The 18,072-nt window shown below is 41.2% G+C and overlaps 1 protein-coding gene across 1 annotated transcript in view; it reads left to right on the top strand.

The window, feature by feature from the left end:
- Positions 1-18,072, top strand: part of FRMPD4 (FERM and PDZ domain containing 4) — a 262,955-nt gene that overhangs the window by 199,278 nt on the left and 45,605 nt on the right. Inside the window, 1 exon segment of the mRNA XM_042460879.1 lies at positions 17,671-17,716. Coding sequence (XP_042316813.1) covers positions 17,671-17,716 — 46 coding nt within the window.

Raw genomic sequence — 18,072 nt, 5'->3', positions numbered from 1 at the left:
AACATATCTAGGTAAAGACAAGTCAAAGACATTATCAGACTACAGAGAAATGCAGTACTGGCCTGTTCACTCATAACTTTCTACTGTTAGGAACAGCCTGTTGTTTGCAGTCGCCCAATACTAATATCAGGTTGAGAATGTAATATCGTAGCATAGCAGGTCATGAACATTTTTTCCTTAAGAGCTTTTCATTCTTCCATGGAAAGCTTTTCCATGAATGTAAATTTATTTCCAGTTATATAATTTACCAGGGATTTTGTCATGGCTCAGTAGGGTAAGAGCTGCAAGCAATCACATTTCATATACTGTTTATCAGTGAAAGAGGCTAGAGGATGGTTGAGAAGAGGCAAGTGAGGGCAGCCTTTGGGATTTAGCTTGGTGGAACGTTCATCAACCAGTACCAAGAATATAATAGTGGTTTATGAATCAGATGCAAAACAGTGGCTAGGAGGTCATGCTGATTTATGTTGCACACAATGAGCCACAGACAAGGATGCCTTGTATATACAAATGCATATTACAGTTGGCCCTCCATATCCACAGTTTCTTTATACATGGATTCAAGCATCCACAACTTGAAATTTTGAAGAAAAATAAATAAATTCCAAAAAGCAAAGCTTGATTTTGCCATTTGATGTAAGGAACACCATTTTACTATGCCATTGTATTTAATTGGACATGAGCATCCATGGATTTTGGCTCCTGGAATCAAACCAGACAGTGGGCCACAGTGCTACAGATTAAGAATGTATACACCCTTATCTAACAGAAGAGAAGCTTGTTTGTTGTTGATAAAGTGCAAAGTGCAGTGTTTAGATTGTGAAACAACGACTCTGGGATATCAGGGTTCAATTACCCACCCAGCCATAGAAACCCAGTCATCCATAGAAACCCAAGTCACACTCTCTCAGCTTCAGAGGAAAGGAATAGCAAACCTTCTCTGAATAAATGGTGTCAAGAAATCTGTGATATGACCACCATAAGTCAGAATCAACATGAAGCACATAACAACTGCAACAACCAGAAACACAAGAAATCCAACCGTCCACAGGAGAGCCTAGGCAAGCCTCTGCCCACCTCAGCACAAACCTTACAAAGGTTACTCTTTGGGACCACGACCACATCTTCTGGAATACCTCAGGAGTACTCCTGGTTATCCTGGCTGGTGGGCTGATAGGAGTTGTAGGCCAAACAGTGAGACTTCCAACCTGTGACTTTGCAATATAAACAGACAGGTCAGGTTAGAAAATGCAGCAGCCTCATAGAAGGGGGACCAAGCCTGGCAGAGAAGCAGCTGCTCAATGTGCTCAAACCTGGGGAGATAGCAGTTACCTAAGAGCCCATTGGATCCCAGATCAGCTGGTGTGGAATGAAAAGCTGTAATGCAACTTTCTGACCTCTAGCTGGGTACGGTAGCTCATAAAAGCAGCAATGATAAAGACTACTAGTTCTTCCTATATCAGAGCTCCCACAATGGCACAGTGCATAAGATGCTTGACCCCTCCTGGTTCATGACCCCGGCTTCCTTGGATTATAGCTCTGTCTGTTTGAACACTGGAAGTACAGTTTTGTTGAGGATTTTTTTTAAAAGGAAATAGTCTCTCTGAGACTAATTTACTGTTCTAAGCCATTTTCCCATTCTATAGCATTCCACAAAATATTGTAATTGCTAATATGGTACAATTGAGAACATTTCAATTCCTCATTTGAAGCTCTGTACTGCCAAGTTTATTCCATACCAAAAAAAGTGAATTAAAGCCCTCCATGACAAATTGTCATATCATTTAACATATATCCCAATGGTTCTTTGCTTTGTTTTCTCATGCAGTCTGGAGTCTCCATTTTAATCGTTACCATGAATTCATTTGACACTAATTGTGCTTGTTGCTCAATATATGAGGCTTCAAGTGGTGTTGAAAGGCTGTTATTTCTTTTGACTGCGTAAAATTGTTTGAAAACTTAAAAATACTGGAAGGTAGTAGAGTGACCTTATATACACTGATTTGTGTTTAGCCTCTTTCGACTAAGATATAGCTTGCAGTCTTATAACTATTCAGCAAGGGCAAAGCAAATCTGAAGAAAGATATATTTTGAGAAAAGGGCTAGGATTTTCTTAAATAGCCATCAAAGGATTTGAAAAATCAAATGTGTTTTGATGTACATAACTATAGCTCATGGATTAGGCTGCAAGTTAGTTTTTGGGCAAAGTACAAAGTGTTGATTATTACCTTTAAAGCCCTACATGGTTTGGGTCCAGGTTATCTCCAAGATTGCTTCTTCCTATATAATATGCCCCATACACTCAGGTTCTCTGGCGGACATTTACTCCAATCAGCCAGGACTAAGATGCCAACTGTCAGCCAGAGGACATTTTCTTCAGCCGCCCCTAGTCTGTGGAATGACCTGGCAGGAGAGAGTTGACAACTAAACATGCTGTCTAAATTTAAAACAGCATTAAAAAAACTATTTCTTCTGGCAGGCCTACCCAGTCAATCTTAATCTATGAATTATGAACTGCTATCTGTTAAAAGTGTGTCTGGACAATTTTAATGTGTAGTGGTTGTCTTAATCTTATGTTTATGCATTTTAACCTATGTGTTTAAATGGTTTTACATGCTTAGTTTTATATTGTATTTTAATCTATGTTATATCCAACTTTGAGCCTTAGAGAGAGGTGGGTAATAATAATAATAATAATAATAGCATTCCTAATTGATGTACACTATCAACCACACATTAAAGGTGTGGTCCTAAATGCCTCTTCTGAGGACATAATGGCCAATATGCAATAGGCTTGTTTCCCTGAGAGAATGCTCCCATCAGTGTCACTACAAGGACACAGTCCCCCTTCCCCTTGCAAGCCCCCATGTTCTGATGAACTGGGAAACCCTCTCAATCAGGTTTTTAATGGGGTGGGGCAGGCCAGAGGAAAACAGTCATGCCTTACTAGTCTTTAAGCACCAGTCTGACATTTAGTTTTAGGCATGTGTTTATGGTGGATATCCCAAGTTATCATATACAGCATTTGCTTCTTGGTTAGTTTATTGCTTGTAACAGTCTAGACAAACAACAATGTGAACAAACAACAGTCTGAGCAAGCAATTTCTGTAGCACTGAAAGTATTAATGTTCTTTATCAAAACCAAGCATGCATCCTACTGGACTTTGTCCCTGTGCATAAAAGAAGTGTTGTGATGTGGCCTGCTTTGAATCATGTTAAACCTTTTACCTTCAAATGATAAGTTTCATTATTAGTACTTTGAATAAAATTGCCCATATGTATGAGATTTAAAAACAAAATCCCAACAATTTTAATTCTCCTTTTAAGGCTTCCTTGTACTGTAATTGTTGGTCTATGTCCAGTTGTTAGTCCTAATTTACAAAGCTCCCATTGAGTCATCTGGTCTACTGTACTTGAGACTAATAATTAGATTCAGACTATTTTGTTTCTACTCAGGTATGTTCTTCTTCATTGCCAAATATAGAATCATAGAGTTGGAAGAGATCACAAAGGCCATCCAGTCCAATCTCATGCAGGAACTCACAGTCAAAGCACCCCCGACAGATGGCCATCCTGCCTCTATTTAAAGACCTCCAAAGAAAGAAACTCCACCACTTTCCAAGGGAGTGTGTTCCACTGTCAAACAGCTCTTACTGTCAGGATGTTTTACGTAATGTTGAGGTGGAACCTCTTTTCCTGTAGTTTGCATCCATCCTCAATATGATATCCCCTCAAATACTTAAACAGGGCTGTCATATCATCTCTTAACCTTCTCTTGTCTGGGCTAAACATTCCTAGCTCCCTAAGTCTCTCCTCATAGGGCATGCTTTCTAGACACTTCACCATTTTGGTGGAGGGGTCTGGAAACCATGCCCTATATATATGTGTGTGTGTGTGAACATACATGCACAGGGGCCTCACAAGGGGGATGCGGGGTGTGTGGGCCACATCAAGTAAGATCTTAAAGGGGGTTTACACCACTGCTCCCCAAACACCTATGGACCGTGGCATTCATCTGTGTACCTTTAAAACACTGAAGAGATGGTGTGGGTGGAGGGTCTGTGGAAAGAGAATGGAAACTTTACGTTCAGAGGAAATTCCCTCTCCCTGAATGATTCACTGACGCTAGATGGAGCCGACAATTCCTTGACGATGAGGAAGCGTGCCAATGAGGACGCGCGCCAGGCTTTCACACATGCGTACTTCCCCAACAGTCCAGCAACATTTACCAGTGATTTTTTTCCATGGGTTCAGTCCCTCCAGCACCAGGTAAAGGAACAAATTTGCCTTCAAGTAAACTTTGCTTGCTCTCTCATTCAAGGTAACCTCTATACTGAGAATACATAGACTTTCCTAATATAATTTTTTTTATGGCTTGTGTTTCCCCTTAGTTTACAGTGGGAAGAAGGATGTCACTTTCTATCTATTAACACATCCAGAATGTAACATCCAGAATATAGACACCATGACTGTTGCTTTCTTTCGCCTAATGCTATTTTACTTTCTTTGCCTGAAGAAGAATCCTATGAAGCTTTGAAAACTAGCATGATGTATTTTATGCGGTTTGGTTGGCCCAATAAAAATATCACCACAGGGTGGATTTTGTAATTTGTTATGCCGTATGTCCTTCACAGATACCCCTGAAATGGTAACTAACCTTAGAATTTGTAAGGTATTATCCAATGTAAAAAGGGATAATTTTTATAGCAAAATAAACGTATGATTATTTTTTACAAGTAGAAATCCAATAACCTAAGGTTAGAATAGTTTTCCAAAAGAACCACTTTTTAATTAATAGAGAAAAAAAGAAAAGGAAATAGTTTAATTAGTGAAGCTGAGAGAGGAAAAGAAAGAGCTGTATGCCGTTTGGCTCAAGGCAAGAAGCATGTGTCCCTTACATCTGTGAGATGCTAAAAGCAATATCCAGATCTAACCATGAAAGGAAGTATTACTGGATCAGAAGAAAACAGCATAGTCCAGACAAGCTGGTGGTCAGATTCCAGGGAAAGCCAACAGTGTACTGGGGCAATTCAGTTCAAAGGAAGAGATTGGTTAGCACTTTTTCTCTAGTGAGCCAAACCCAGGACAGTTCTTGTGTAGGGCTAGAAGAATCCCTCATTTGGCTCCTAGTCATCTGATTTGTCTGTGCTGTTTATGCAGAGCCTCCCTTCTTGCCCTTTTGGAATTGTATAGCTCAGGCCTTCTGCCTATAAGCTGCCTTGGTGGAAAGAGTAAGACACTATGGTTGTGCTAACATATTCATTAGTTTACATTTGCTGGCTCCTCAAATCCACTGACTTAGGAGATTATAGCACAAAGCTTCCCTCCCAGTACTGTTGTGGCTTTTTAAACACCTGAAACAGCAACAATTTTTTCACATTACCATGCAATTGTGAATTGATAACAGGTTACTGATGCATCTTATCGCACTACTGTTCCATTTACTTGTCAGCTATCTGAAATTAAGTAAGGTAGTCTTGCCTTTATTGGGAATGGGGTAGGGTGTATGCAGTGAACCCCATTTAAATCCCATTCTCCTGCCCCAGATGAAATGGTTGTCTCTTCAGCAATCAGTAGCCTTGCTTTCATGGGGAATAGTCTGTGTGCAGTGAAACTGGTTGAAATCCCCTTCTCTCTGAATTACCCCTGAATGACCTATGGCATATACTTCAACAACAGGTTAACTGCGTAATTGACAGCTATTCATGGGATTTTCCCATACATTAAAAGCAGCAGCAGAAGCATAGATTGACTACTAGATACCTACTGCCTAGCCACAAGATCGTGCGATAAGTTCCTGTGTTTACAATTTCAGTCTTGCTTTTATCCCACTATTTAAGAACTGTGCAATAATCTTCTTAGTGGAGTTGATGCACTCATGGTTTGCAATTATGGCCTAACCTAAGGCCCTAACTATAGCCCAAAGCAGACAGGCCAAAAGGAGGAACTTCCCATGGAGCAGCCGGAAGCGATTCTGAGGCCGCCTAAGGCAGCCCAAAGCCACCAGCAAAAGGAGTGGTCAAAAACTGTGAGTGGCTCATTTGGGACCATGATGGTGGCCCACTTTGAGAGGGGGTTGTGCGGTCACCATGGTCCCGGGCCGATTGCAGCCCAATTGCAGTTGGAGCAGCCAGAGGCTGCTCTTTGCCACTGGTCTGCTTTGTCTCTCTACCTCACATGATAGGTATGACTTCCTCCCATGCATTCTGTTCCCCATATCTCAGTCACATTTGGAAAAGGAAGCATATGATACGATGTCATCCACTTTCAGCATCCTCCCAACTCTTCAAAACATTAAAGAATGGAGTGGTGTTACCTTAGAGTAAATACGTGTCCAAAAATGACCATCCCAGACAGTTGTAAATTAGAGAATTAGTTTAGACTCAAATGTAGAGCATTGGAGGCTGGGTCATGTAGCCTCTTGAATTTTATCCCAGTGTATACTAGATCCAAGAATACACAGAACTTTAGAGGCAGACTTCAATTAAACTGAGTTTTATTTAAAGAGGGATTAACACACACACACACATGCACCACACATCAAGAACTAGGGAAGAGGTGAGACTGGAACAGATACGAGGCAATATTAAGGAGACACTGCACCTGAATGGAACTTGACAAATCATAGGAACATCCTTGATATGAAGGACAGGCTCTAATGCTCCCATTGCAAAGTGAGGTAGCGATAGAAGTGCTTAGCCTAGCAAACCAGCATAGATCCGGCATGCAACTGAATTGAGTCCAAGAATGGGCAAAATATCCCTAACATTTATACCCAGAAAGTCCTGCCTTGGGACAGAGGCAAGGGATTTGATATGACTAAAAGGGTCTTGAAGTTCTTTGAAATAGGTATGAGTTCCTTTGATAGGTTTTCCAACGTGACAACACTGGGGTGTGAAAGGATGGCAATTAAATGGGCACTTCCAAGCCAGAGAGGATATATCAGGATCTGTGTTTATCCCAAGCCTTGAATCTCTTTGTTCTGTGCTTGGGGGGGGGGAGGTCTCCTCAACTGCTCCTCGGTCTGGCAGACTGGGGCCCCTCTGCAATTCCTACCTGCTCACCTGCGTGCGGGGCTATTTCCTACAATGGCTTTCACATTCAGGGTCTTTGAAGGTTCACCTAGCCTATCCTTTTCTGATTTCAAAAGAGATGGGGTGATTCAGGATTCTCCCCCCCCCCCTCCTGTAAACAGTGGCCCCCACTAACAGTGTGGGGGGCAAGAAAATGCTGGACTCAGTGATGATGTGCCATCTGTTAACCTTTCTTAGTGTCACTGGACAGTGGTGATGTGGGAACAGTAACAGACCCTTTTGTTGTGATGTTACTTATAACCTAAGTACTCTGTCTCAACTGGCTTGTACATTTGGTTGGCTATATTCTCAAAATAAAATGGGGAACCAAAATTCTTTCTGTTTTTAACACAGTTTCCTCTATGGCAGAGAAAGCAGAGATATTGCATTTTTAGAGTCCTCCTTCTTCCAATCAGTTGACCTTTTGGTCATTTGGGAAGTGAAATTACCTTGTCTTATCCTGACCCTCATTCTTTAAAGGAGCTTCAGGAAAGTATAAAACTTAGAAAATCCTAGCAAATCATAGAAAGGGATTATCAATTTGAGACCTAAAAAATTACTCATGTCTTTTCTCCTTAAAATAAGCCCCTTCTCTCCTGGCTGTGAAGTTTTCTTTCCTTTTCTGTAATGATGCAGGTACTGTCGACCTACAAAATGGAAGCGTGCACAATAAGATTTGACTTCAGGGCAGATATTTGTCATTGCATGAAAGGATTTTGAAAATGGATTCTGGCATGACAGAAGAGAAGGTTGTATTAAAAATATACATAAAGGAGGCAGCATTCTGATCCATAACTTTTTACTTATATGGCTAGGACTGTTCTGACACTTCTCCCTTGTAATGCTAAATCATATATTTTGCCTGTAAACTCCCTCCTAAAAGACCCAGAGAGGAGAGGGAGGTCTGTTGTACCAAATAGCTACATGAAAGCGTAGAAAGTCAAGATGATTACCCCAATTCTGCTGGAAATCTTTACTATCTGCACAAGGTGGTATGTGACTGTGGTGACTTGGGGGCCTTTCCCTGGAGCCCTTGGCGCCCTGTACGTGGCCCTTTACTCCCAGGGAGTCCCCTCTTGTCACACTTTTCCCTCTAGGATCTCTTAGATCTCCATTCTCGCTCCCTGTTGAGCGGAATGAGACCCCTTGAGGTCCTAAAGCCGCGCTGCCACCACTCAGTGAATTAATTCCTTCCCCACACACACTGAGACTTGTGAGGAATAGAGAGAGAGAGAGATCTAGTTTCAATAGCCGAGTCTAGGCACGTGTATAGGAGTATAGAGACAGCAGATGCTTTTAAGAAAGAAGTTTATTTTAAAAAGGGATAGAATAGGGTAGAAAGAATTTATAACACTCTTGCAAAGCCCCTTTGCCTTGCAGGTCAAAGAACATAGTTACAGAATTCATTCCAGGCAAGCCATTGTTGAAAATAACAAAAGGCCTAAACGCACTAGCTAACACATTCCTAACTACTCACAGAAGATGGGATTTGTAGTCCTTTTGAGTTCCTGGATGCAGGGAGGGCCCCCTGGCCTCTCGACCTGCATTCCCTTGAGTCTGTGTCTCCCAGACTCAAAGAGACAGCATCTGGTTTCCCCCTCAGGAGAGTTTCAAGGGAGAGACAAAAGACCGCATGGCTGCACCAGTCCTTTTAAAGATTTCCCATAGAAAGTTCTTGAATCTCGCGGTCCTACTCTCTGATTGGTCAGTTAGACCTTACATCAGCTATGATGTCACAGCTCATTAGCATGTGATGTCATCTCTCATTAGCATGCACCTCCTCCCAGATTAACCCTTTGTAGTTCAGGAGAAGTTCTCAGGTGATTGGAGACCCAGCCATCACAGTGACATTCTCTCTGAACCTTGGGACGTTAGATAGCTCCCTTTGTTCTCTGAAACTGGCATGTAAAATTTATTATGCCCCTTTGCATTCCTTCTTTCAAGTGCCATAGGTTTGCTCCTGTCTTCTGCCAGCTTTCCGGGTCATTTCATTCATTCATTCATTCATTCAATCAATCTCCTGTGTGAGCTTACAACAAGATTGAAACAAAACACAACTAAAGACGAATGATAAAACAGTAAAAAAAAAAAAACCTGTTATGTTGAAACACCTATAATTTAATTTAAATTATTTCATCAATATCAACTCATGAAAACATGACAAAAATATGAGACGCAAAACCAGTTAGAGAAACCTATCTGCACAACCAATTAATAGCCAAATACCTGCAGCAATAATAATAATAATAATAATAATAATAATAATAATAATAGGTTCTTATCAGCTGGCAAAATGAGAGTAGAGAAGAGGTCAGTTTGGTTCCTATGGGAGGGAATTCCACTGACTGGGAGCAGCTACTAAGAAAGCTGCCTCTTGTGTCTTCATCAGGCAGACCTATGACAATGATGGGTCCATGAGAAACCCCTCGCTTAAAGTTCTTAATATTCAGGCAGGCTCGTATAGGGATAGGCTGGACCTAAGACAGGCCTTATAGGTCATAGCCAGGACTTGGAATAGTTTTCATAAATGAACCACTAGCCAATGAAACTGTTTTGGCAAGGGAGTTATTTGATCCCTATAACTAGCTGTAGTCAGGATTCCCATCACTATATGTTGGACACACTAAAGTTTCTGAATAATGTCTAAATGCAGCAATAATTAAGGCATGTATCACTGTGCCTTTCAATTGACTAGGCATGTGGCCAGCCATTTTGGTCACCTATTTAGTCTTAGAGACTGTACAGACCAGCAGTAAGTGCTAGCATCAGGATGGCATGGTGGCATAGTATTTGGACGACGCTCACCCTGATGCCACCCTAATGCCAGTGTCACACCACCCTCCTGACCACATGGCAGCTGGTATTGTGGCACTCCTTTCATGCAGCATTCACATGCCAAAAGGCACACCAAAAAGTGCCACCACAACAGCAAGAGCGTCCTTTTTCTGGGCATTTTGCCACTTCTTTTTGGCTTGGAAAAATGCCAGATTGGGGTTGCAGTGGAGGTTTTCATGGCCCCAATCCATCTCTCAAAAGGGTGTTGTTAAGCCACTCCTTACCCACCATCTGTTTTGCCCCTTAGTCACTTTTGCTTTACACATTAGAATGTGTTTCATTTATGTTGTTCTAAATCCCTGCTAGAGAAGACCCAAGAATTCATAAGTGTTGACTGACTGACTGACTATTCAGCAGTTGATTGGGTGGATCTTCTCTAGCTAAGGCCCAATACACACCACCAGGAAGCAACGTCCTGGTGGCGATAGTAGGGCTTGGGAGCGTGCACCAACAACACGCTCCCGAGCCCTATTACGTGTGGGTTGAGCACTGGACTACAGTGGACCCTTGTTATATGCTGCGTGCTCAAAATCCGTGGGTGCTCAAGTCCCTTTAAATATAATGACATAGCAAAATGGTGCCCCTTACAAAAATTGGAAAAATCAAGGTTTGATATTTGAAATTTATATATATATTTTAACATTTTCAAACCGTGGATGCTTGAATCCATGTATAAAAAATCTGTGTATAAGAAGGGCCAACTGTACAGCTCTGGAGACCAGAGTTCAGATTCCCCACTCAGCCATGGAAATCCACTGGTTGACCTTGGGTAAGTCACACTCAGCCTCAGGGAGGCAAACATCACCTCTGAATAAATTTTGTAAAGAAAGCTCCCACAGTCGCCCTGGGCATGGATAGGGGTAGCGTGTCCCTGTTAGTGCTCTTAGACATCTCAGCGGCTTTCGATACCATTGACCATGGTATTCTTCTGGAACGCCTGAGGGAGTTAGGTATCGGGGGCACTGCGCTCCAGTGGTTCCGTTCCTACCTCTCGGGCAGATTCCAGATGGTGTAGCTGGGGGACGTGTGCTCCGATAAGAGGGCCCTTACATCTGGTGTCCCTCAATGAGCCATTCTGTCCCCCATGCTATTTAACATTTACATGAAACCGCTGGGAGAGATCATCCGGAGACACGGGGCGCAGTGTTATCAGTATGCTGATGACACCCAAATATGTTTCTCTGTGTCTCCGACTGATGCAGTGACCAGGGATGGCATCTCTCCTCTAGATGCCTGTCTGGAGTCAGTAATGGGCTGGATGAGGGAAAACAGACTCTGCTTGAATCCAGAGAAAACGGAAGTACAGTGGTACCTCGGGATACGAAATACCCAGGTTACGAAATTTTCGGGATACGAAAAAATCCCATAGGGAATTATTGTTCCGGGTTACGAATGTTTTTTCGGGTTACGAAAAAACTTTTGGTGCTTTTTTCTGCTTTTTCGCACGGAATCGCGGCTTTTCCCCATTAGCGCCTATGGCAATTCGGCTTACGAAGGCTTTTCGGGTTACGAAAGCGGCCGCGGAACGAATTACTTTCGTAACCCGAGGCACCACTGTACTCGTGATAGGTTCCCCTGGCCCGGGAATGGAGATTTGTCCACCTGTCCTAAATGGGGTCATGCTTCCCCTGAAGGACTCAGTTCACAGTCTGGGGGTGCTTCTGAACTCGTCGCTCCACCTTACATCTCAGGTGGATGCGACAATCAGGAGCACTTGTTATCAGCTTTGGCTGATACACCAGCTGCAACTCTTCCTAGGCCGGGGGGATCTTGAAACGGTGGTACATGCTCTGGTGACCTCTCGGTTGGATTTCTGTAACGTGCTCTACATGGGGCAACCCTTGTACCAAACCCGGAAGCTTCAATTAGTGCAGAATATGGCAGCTAGGTTAGTCACTGGATGCCCCAGGACTAGCCACATAACACCTATTCTGCAAAATCTTCATTGGCTACCCATTTGCTTCCGAGCCCAATACAAGGTGTTGGTTATTACCTATAAAGCCCTAAATGGCTTGGGCCCAGGGTACTTGGAGGACCGCCTCTCCCCATATAATCCGCCCCGCGCTCTCAGATCGGCCGGGAAGCAATTGTTGAGGGTTCCTGATACAAAGTACACCGTGACTGCACAAAGGGTGTTTTCCAACTCGGCCCCGCAGCTTTGGAACTCTCTTCCCGGCGAGCTCCGCTCGGTTACCTCCCTTGGCCTGTTTAGGAAGAAGCTGAAGACCTACCTCTTCCAACAGGCTTTCCCCTAGGCTGTGATATCTGCTCTCTCCCTGTTACACTAGCACTTTTGAGCTAGCTATTGTTGTGGTTTTAATGTTTGTAATTTTTATCTTGTTTTTAAATATTGATGTATTGTTTGAGATTTTATAATGTAGATACTGTTGTAAATTGTACATTGTTTAGTACCTCTGTTGTAACCCGCTTTGATCTCCCTGGAAAAGCGGGCTATAAATAAACAGTATTATTATTATTATTATTATTATTATTATTATTAATTGGAAACAGCTTGAAGACACACAACAACAACAACAATAACAACAGATTATGGTTAGGATGTCAAAATCAATAATTTCAGCTTTCAAAGGCACTAGTCTTAAACATTAGCTGAATGGACTTTCAGGGTAGTTGTTGTGCCTAAGCTACTTAATTGCTTATATTTAAGGAAAGTTTTCCATTTAAATAATGCTGTGGCTGGTTCACAGTGCACATGTGTAGAAAAGAGAAGGTAATGTCTTAGAATAGTTTGAGTAAAAACATCTTCCATAAAGATGTATTCCTATTAAATCATGTATCCACAGTGGCTATAAAGATGCCCCAGAAGATCTCAGGGGAAGGTAGTAAAATGTCCTTATTTTTAGGATCAGAGACTCCAGTTTAAAGCTCAAGCCAATTAGGGATTGTACTGTTATTTGTTCCCCATAGTTCTTTGTTGGAGCTTTGTGGTTTTTATGTATATTAAGGATTCTGTAGTCAGCCACTTTTCCCTATTTGCCAAGCCTAGGGTGCCCTTTTTCTCCCTCCTCTTTCTTTTTCATTGCACCCTCATCTCAAGCCTGTGTTTATCCAACAGTAACTAAATCAGCTTTATATCAACAGGCTATTTATTCAAGATGGATAAATGCTAGGTGAATTCAAAATGATTAGGTTTTATTATAATAATAAAGATTATTTTAGTTCACTAGGTTATTTGGCATTACAGAGGGTGAAATTTTAACATGTCAAAATTAGTTTCTTTGTTCAAAGAATCACTACTGAGTATTTATTAGCCTCTGCATTTTTCAAATACAATTTTCACTTTTAGCCAATTTCTTCTTTGCACAGAGATTGCTGGGAAGCATAGAGTTCAAGATAACTAGGTTACCGAATGAATAGCAAGGAACAGAATGAGGTTCATTCCGGGTTTTTACCATAATCTCTAGATACATAATTTCATTTCTTCCCATGCCCTTATCTTTTCATCTAATGCCTGGAAGGTCAAATCTGCTTTATGCTGCTGAAGGGACTTACATATGTTATGGGTGAGCTTTAGCAAACAGCTTATACAAGAATTGAGAATTCTCTCTTGAAAATACAGTAAGCTTTCCCTTTATTTTTTCTTTGCTGATGTTTGGTCACAGATGGCTAGAATTGTAAAAAGAGAAAAGAAAGATGGCTCCTGCACAATGCGTCATACTGTATTGGTATTATGAAATATTCTCTGAGTTCGGTTATCTCCCCAGTGATCTTTTTCTTGTGTGTTTATCTGTCTCCACTTTTTTACCCTTTACACATTTAATTCTTGCCCAGTACGTTACTCACTGAAGCTGATCATTTTCTCTAGAGTATCTAAACAATGCTCACTGTTGAGTTCAGCTCTCCTGCTTTACTGATATCTCAAATGCTCCTTCATCAGGAATATGATTCAAACCTGGCTTTCCATGGTTCATTTCCCTCCAAGAATATTCCTTCCAAGACTTCCTCCACTAAATAAACAAAACGTAGTGAGACCTCTGCCTACAAGTTCACAGACAAAGTCAATGAGAAATTTCATCTTAAAATGTCCATGCTTCGTGCATTCTGAAATGGTTATTGCTTAGTAATACTGCTTTGATCTTTGCAGTGTTCTGTAATTTGATCCTTCTGTTCACCTTTTTATTCCACGTTTCTTGCATGTTAAGTATCTCTATGAAGTGAGTAGGAATGTCAAATACAGTCACAGTGGGTTGCAGTGTTAAGTAGGTGACAAGTGAAATTCCCGTGCCCTTACAAAATTTTCATACAATTTCTGTCTAAATTAGCCTGAATTCTTGATAAATAAGGAAAAGCTGTTCATTAGTACTTTGTTAGTTATTCAAAAATTATTAATCCTTTCTTAGCTAGACAAAGAGTATAATTATGACAACAGTTATCCTATGTGCTGAATATTGTGCCTTTTGTTGAGACTAAAATGTGGCTCCATCCCCAAAGGAATATAGCATATTTGTCCGGACATTGGACGGTAAAAGATACATCCTAAGTGACATTTGCCTTCTTGAGCTATGCTGCTGAAATAAATCATATTACTGATATTACATTTGTTGAAAGGTTTGCCACTTTGACTGACTGAGGGATGATATCTATTTCTGAAACCTCAGTCAACAAAGGACCTGTAATAGTTTGGAAAAACAGGAAAATCGAGGTGGTGCAACTAATCATGTGATGGTTTTTCACAGATTTGAGAAATATGGAGTACTGCATGGTTGCCTAACTGAACATTAATGCTACCTCCTGAGACAATATATGAGTTTGTGTCATTTGACCTTGTAGCAATCTGATTTAAGATCCATTGTGTACTCATCATATCAAAAACAGCTGATGATGGTTGTTACTATGTACCATCAAGCATGCTTTGACTTGTGGTGAATCAATGAATTAGATGATTCTGTGAAAGATTTTGTTGTACTTTGGACACACCACGAGAAGGAAAGATTAGAAAAGGCAATGATGCTGGGAAAAGTGGAGGGCAGCAGAAAGAGAGGAAGACTGCATGCTAGGTGGCTAGACTCATCAGGGAGACCATGGGCCTGAGCCTGCAGGACCTGAGCAGAGAGTTAGAGGATAGGAGTTCTTGGAGATGTCACATCCACAGGGTCCCTATGAATCAAGCTCAACGTGAGGGCAGCTAAGAACAGCAACAATGCTGTAGTAGAGATTTACAGTGGGACCTCGATATCTGTGGACTTGCCATCTGCGGATTTGAGCTTCCATGGACGGCAAGCCTACACTGTCCCCAATGGTGATGTGTGCACCCAGCCACACCACCATGGGGGACAATGGGACTGAAGTCGTCCCTCCCTCCTTCCCTCCCTTCCTCCCCCTCTGAGTTTTCTGTCTCAGGCTTGGCTTTGGGGTGATTCACAGGCGGAGGCTGGAGGGAGCTGGGGCTTGGGTCTCAGAGCACCCCACCCCCAGGCCCAGCATCCAGGCTCCGAGACTTAAGCCCAGCACCTGCTCTGACTCCCACCAGACAGTGGGGATCCAGTCTCCAGCCCCAAACCCAAGCCCAGGGCAGAAGCCTCAGAGGAGAATAATAAATAATAAATAATAAATAATAAATAAAACTTTTATTTCTATCCCGCTTTTTGTCAAGACAATCAAAGCAGCTTACAACATTTAAAATACAACAGTATAAACAAGATGCCCCCCTTTAAAAAGAATTAAGAGAAGGGAAGGGGAAGGAGTTAGGAAGGAGGTAGAAAGGAGGGAGGGAGGATGTCAGTTCCATTGTCCCCAAAAGTGGTGCAGCTACATGGCCACACAACCTCTGGAGTCAATGGGACTTGAGCATCTGTGGATTTTGGCATTTTTGGAGTGTGTGTGTGTGTGTGTCCAGAACGGATCCCCCGTGAATACCAAGGTCAGGCTGTATTTTCTTCTTAGGAACAACACCAGCAGGTAAATAAGTTGCTCTTCACTCAACCAGGCTATGAATCTCAGAAGCAGTTAATTTCACTGGATATTAGGGGAGCCAACAGAAAACCAAGTTCATCACAATCAAGTGGTAACTAACTTTTCCCCAACTGATAAAAAGAAAAATAGCCCATCAGTGTAATAAAATGAATAATGGCTTTGAGAAGGGTTACCTGGCAAATAAATAAGCATTTATGAGTATTTTACTGAGACACTTGATAATATAAACCACTTCTGAACAATTTTTATGTCAAAAGCCTTGATTAATTCAACATGGGTTTTTATTATCTGTTTCCTGTTCTACTGATTCTGGTTCAAAATGTCAGAAAACTAATATTTAATATGTTTCACATAAGTAAGTAGATCATAATTGTTGGAAGATTTTTGCATTCTCTTTTCCCCTCCTTAGATAGATAGGGATTTCCTGCATTCAAACTCCTCTCTCTCATTCAAGCTAAGCATGTGATTTTAGTATTTTTGTTTCCTTACTAAAGGCTGAAGCCTTAGGAAACATAAATTATACTTAGGGCATTTTAAAGGGTTTGAAGGGTTAAGCTCATCCTTGTGTGACCCCAACACTGGAAAGGTAATTAAATGCTTAGTGGCAAATCACTCCACTTATAAAGAACACATTTAGCCAATTTTGTTAGAAGAAACAGGCCACAACTTTTATTGGTTACCGCTGCTAATAGGCTCAACATTAACATGCCTGGTGCTTCCTGCTCTTTCCAATGTCTGGACAATTTGCATGGAGTTCAAGAAGCCCAAACCACCATGCCAAAACATGATGCCTCCTTGCTCTATTTTACCACAAGCTTGTAAAGCAAATCCCTGTTAAGTTGTGGGACGCTGATTTCAAGCAATGCATTTTAAGGGGGTAGCTTCAAAATGGATGGAAAAACACATTATGTTTAATTTCTCAGAGCACACACAGCAATTATGGTAGATATATATTTAAACATCTGGGAATTCTAACTAGTCTACATGTGTGTAATCCATACTTTAATAGTGTGTGTGTGTGTGTGTGTGTGTGTGTGTATGTTGACTCATAGTTGTTCGACACAGCTTATTTCCAGGAAACTCTGCATAGGTTTACAGCTTTTATGTTGACTTTAGAAACACTTAGTTTTTCCATAAGTGTGGCACTATTGATTCCTAATAGAAAGTTACACATAATAGGTCCCAAACCCATTAGCCTTAATAACATCAAAAATAATGTTCATCTTGATATTTATTTTGACATTCAAAGTCAAAACCAGGGTTATAGCAGATTGGTGTCCATTTTACTATGTGGTCTGAAAGATGTACAGACAGGAGTTGAAATGATATATGAAAAGATCCTATAATCAGAAATGTTTACCTTCACAATTTTTTTGTTTGCTGCTGTTTTTCTCTCTAGTGCTCTTGCTTTGGCACATCCCAACCTTTCTGTTTCTTCTGCCAGGTTTTTTTGAACTGAACGGTAGGAGTGGCAACCAATGCTGAATTGGTTCACAGCACTAATTGGCTATATATAAGAACAAGGAAAGCCAATTAGGGTGAATGCTTCCAGTGTCAGCATTGCCATCACTCAGTATGGACAAACTATCACCCTGTTTCAGAGCTGTCCCTGAAAAATCTCTGAAAGGGGAGATGCTGTGTACTTCTCTCTTTAGCCAGAAATGTTTCTGAAAAGGACTGCTTTTTCATTCAGTCTTTTTTCTCAGTACTGCATTGTTGTAATAAAAAATACTGATGTAAAATCTTAATTCTGTCCACTAGACAGAAAATGTTGTTAACTCAGGAGCATAAAAATATGAATCATCACTCTCATGTCCTTTTTTTACAGGAGCTGCAAAGAATCCATCCTCCTTACTGTTATTCAGCCTTACCCTGTAAGTAGTCCTTATGCTTTTTGGAATTAGTTTCCTAGCAACATTTACCATCTTTGTCTGCTTATTTTCTCAGTGTGTCTCTTCCTTATCTGTATAACCAATAGCAAAAGTGAAGCACACACTGTGTCTTTGAGAATAAATGTGATGATTATAGGCTACTCTAGACAGAAATGGTACAATGAATGTGCACTTTAAATAAATATGGATATTTCCCAGCCTGTATGAAGACTATTTCTTGTGGACAAAAAAGTCCAGACTGAGCTCTGTTCCAAAACTTGTTAAGCAATCTTTGCTTTTGTCTTCTTCTTCTTCTTCTTCTTCTTCTTCTTCTTCTTCTTCTTCTTCTTCTTCTTCTT

This window comes from Sceloporus undulatus, chromosome 3 (genome assembly GCF_019175285.1).
Source record: "Sceloporus undulatus isolate JIND9_A2432 ecotype Alabama chromosome 3, SceUnd_v1.1, whole genome shotgun sequence".
Classification (NCBI taxonomy): Eukaryota; Metazoa; Chordata; class Lepidosauria; order Squamata; family Phrynosomatidae; genus Sceloporus; species Sceloporus undulatus.
The sequence above is the reverse complement of the archived record's forward strand: the minus strand, read 5'-3'. Positions and strand labels throughout refer to the sequence as shown.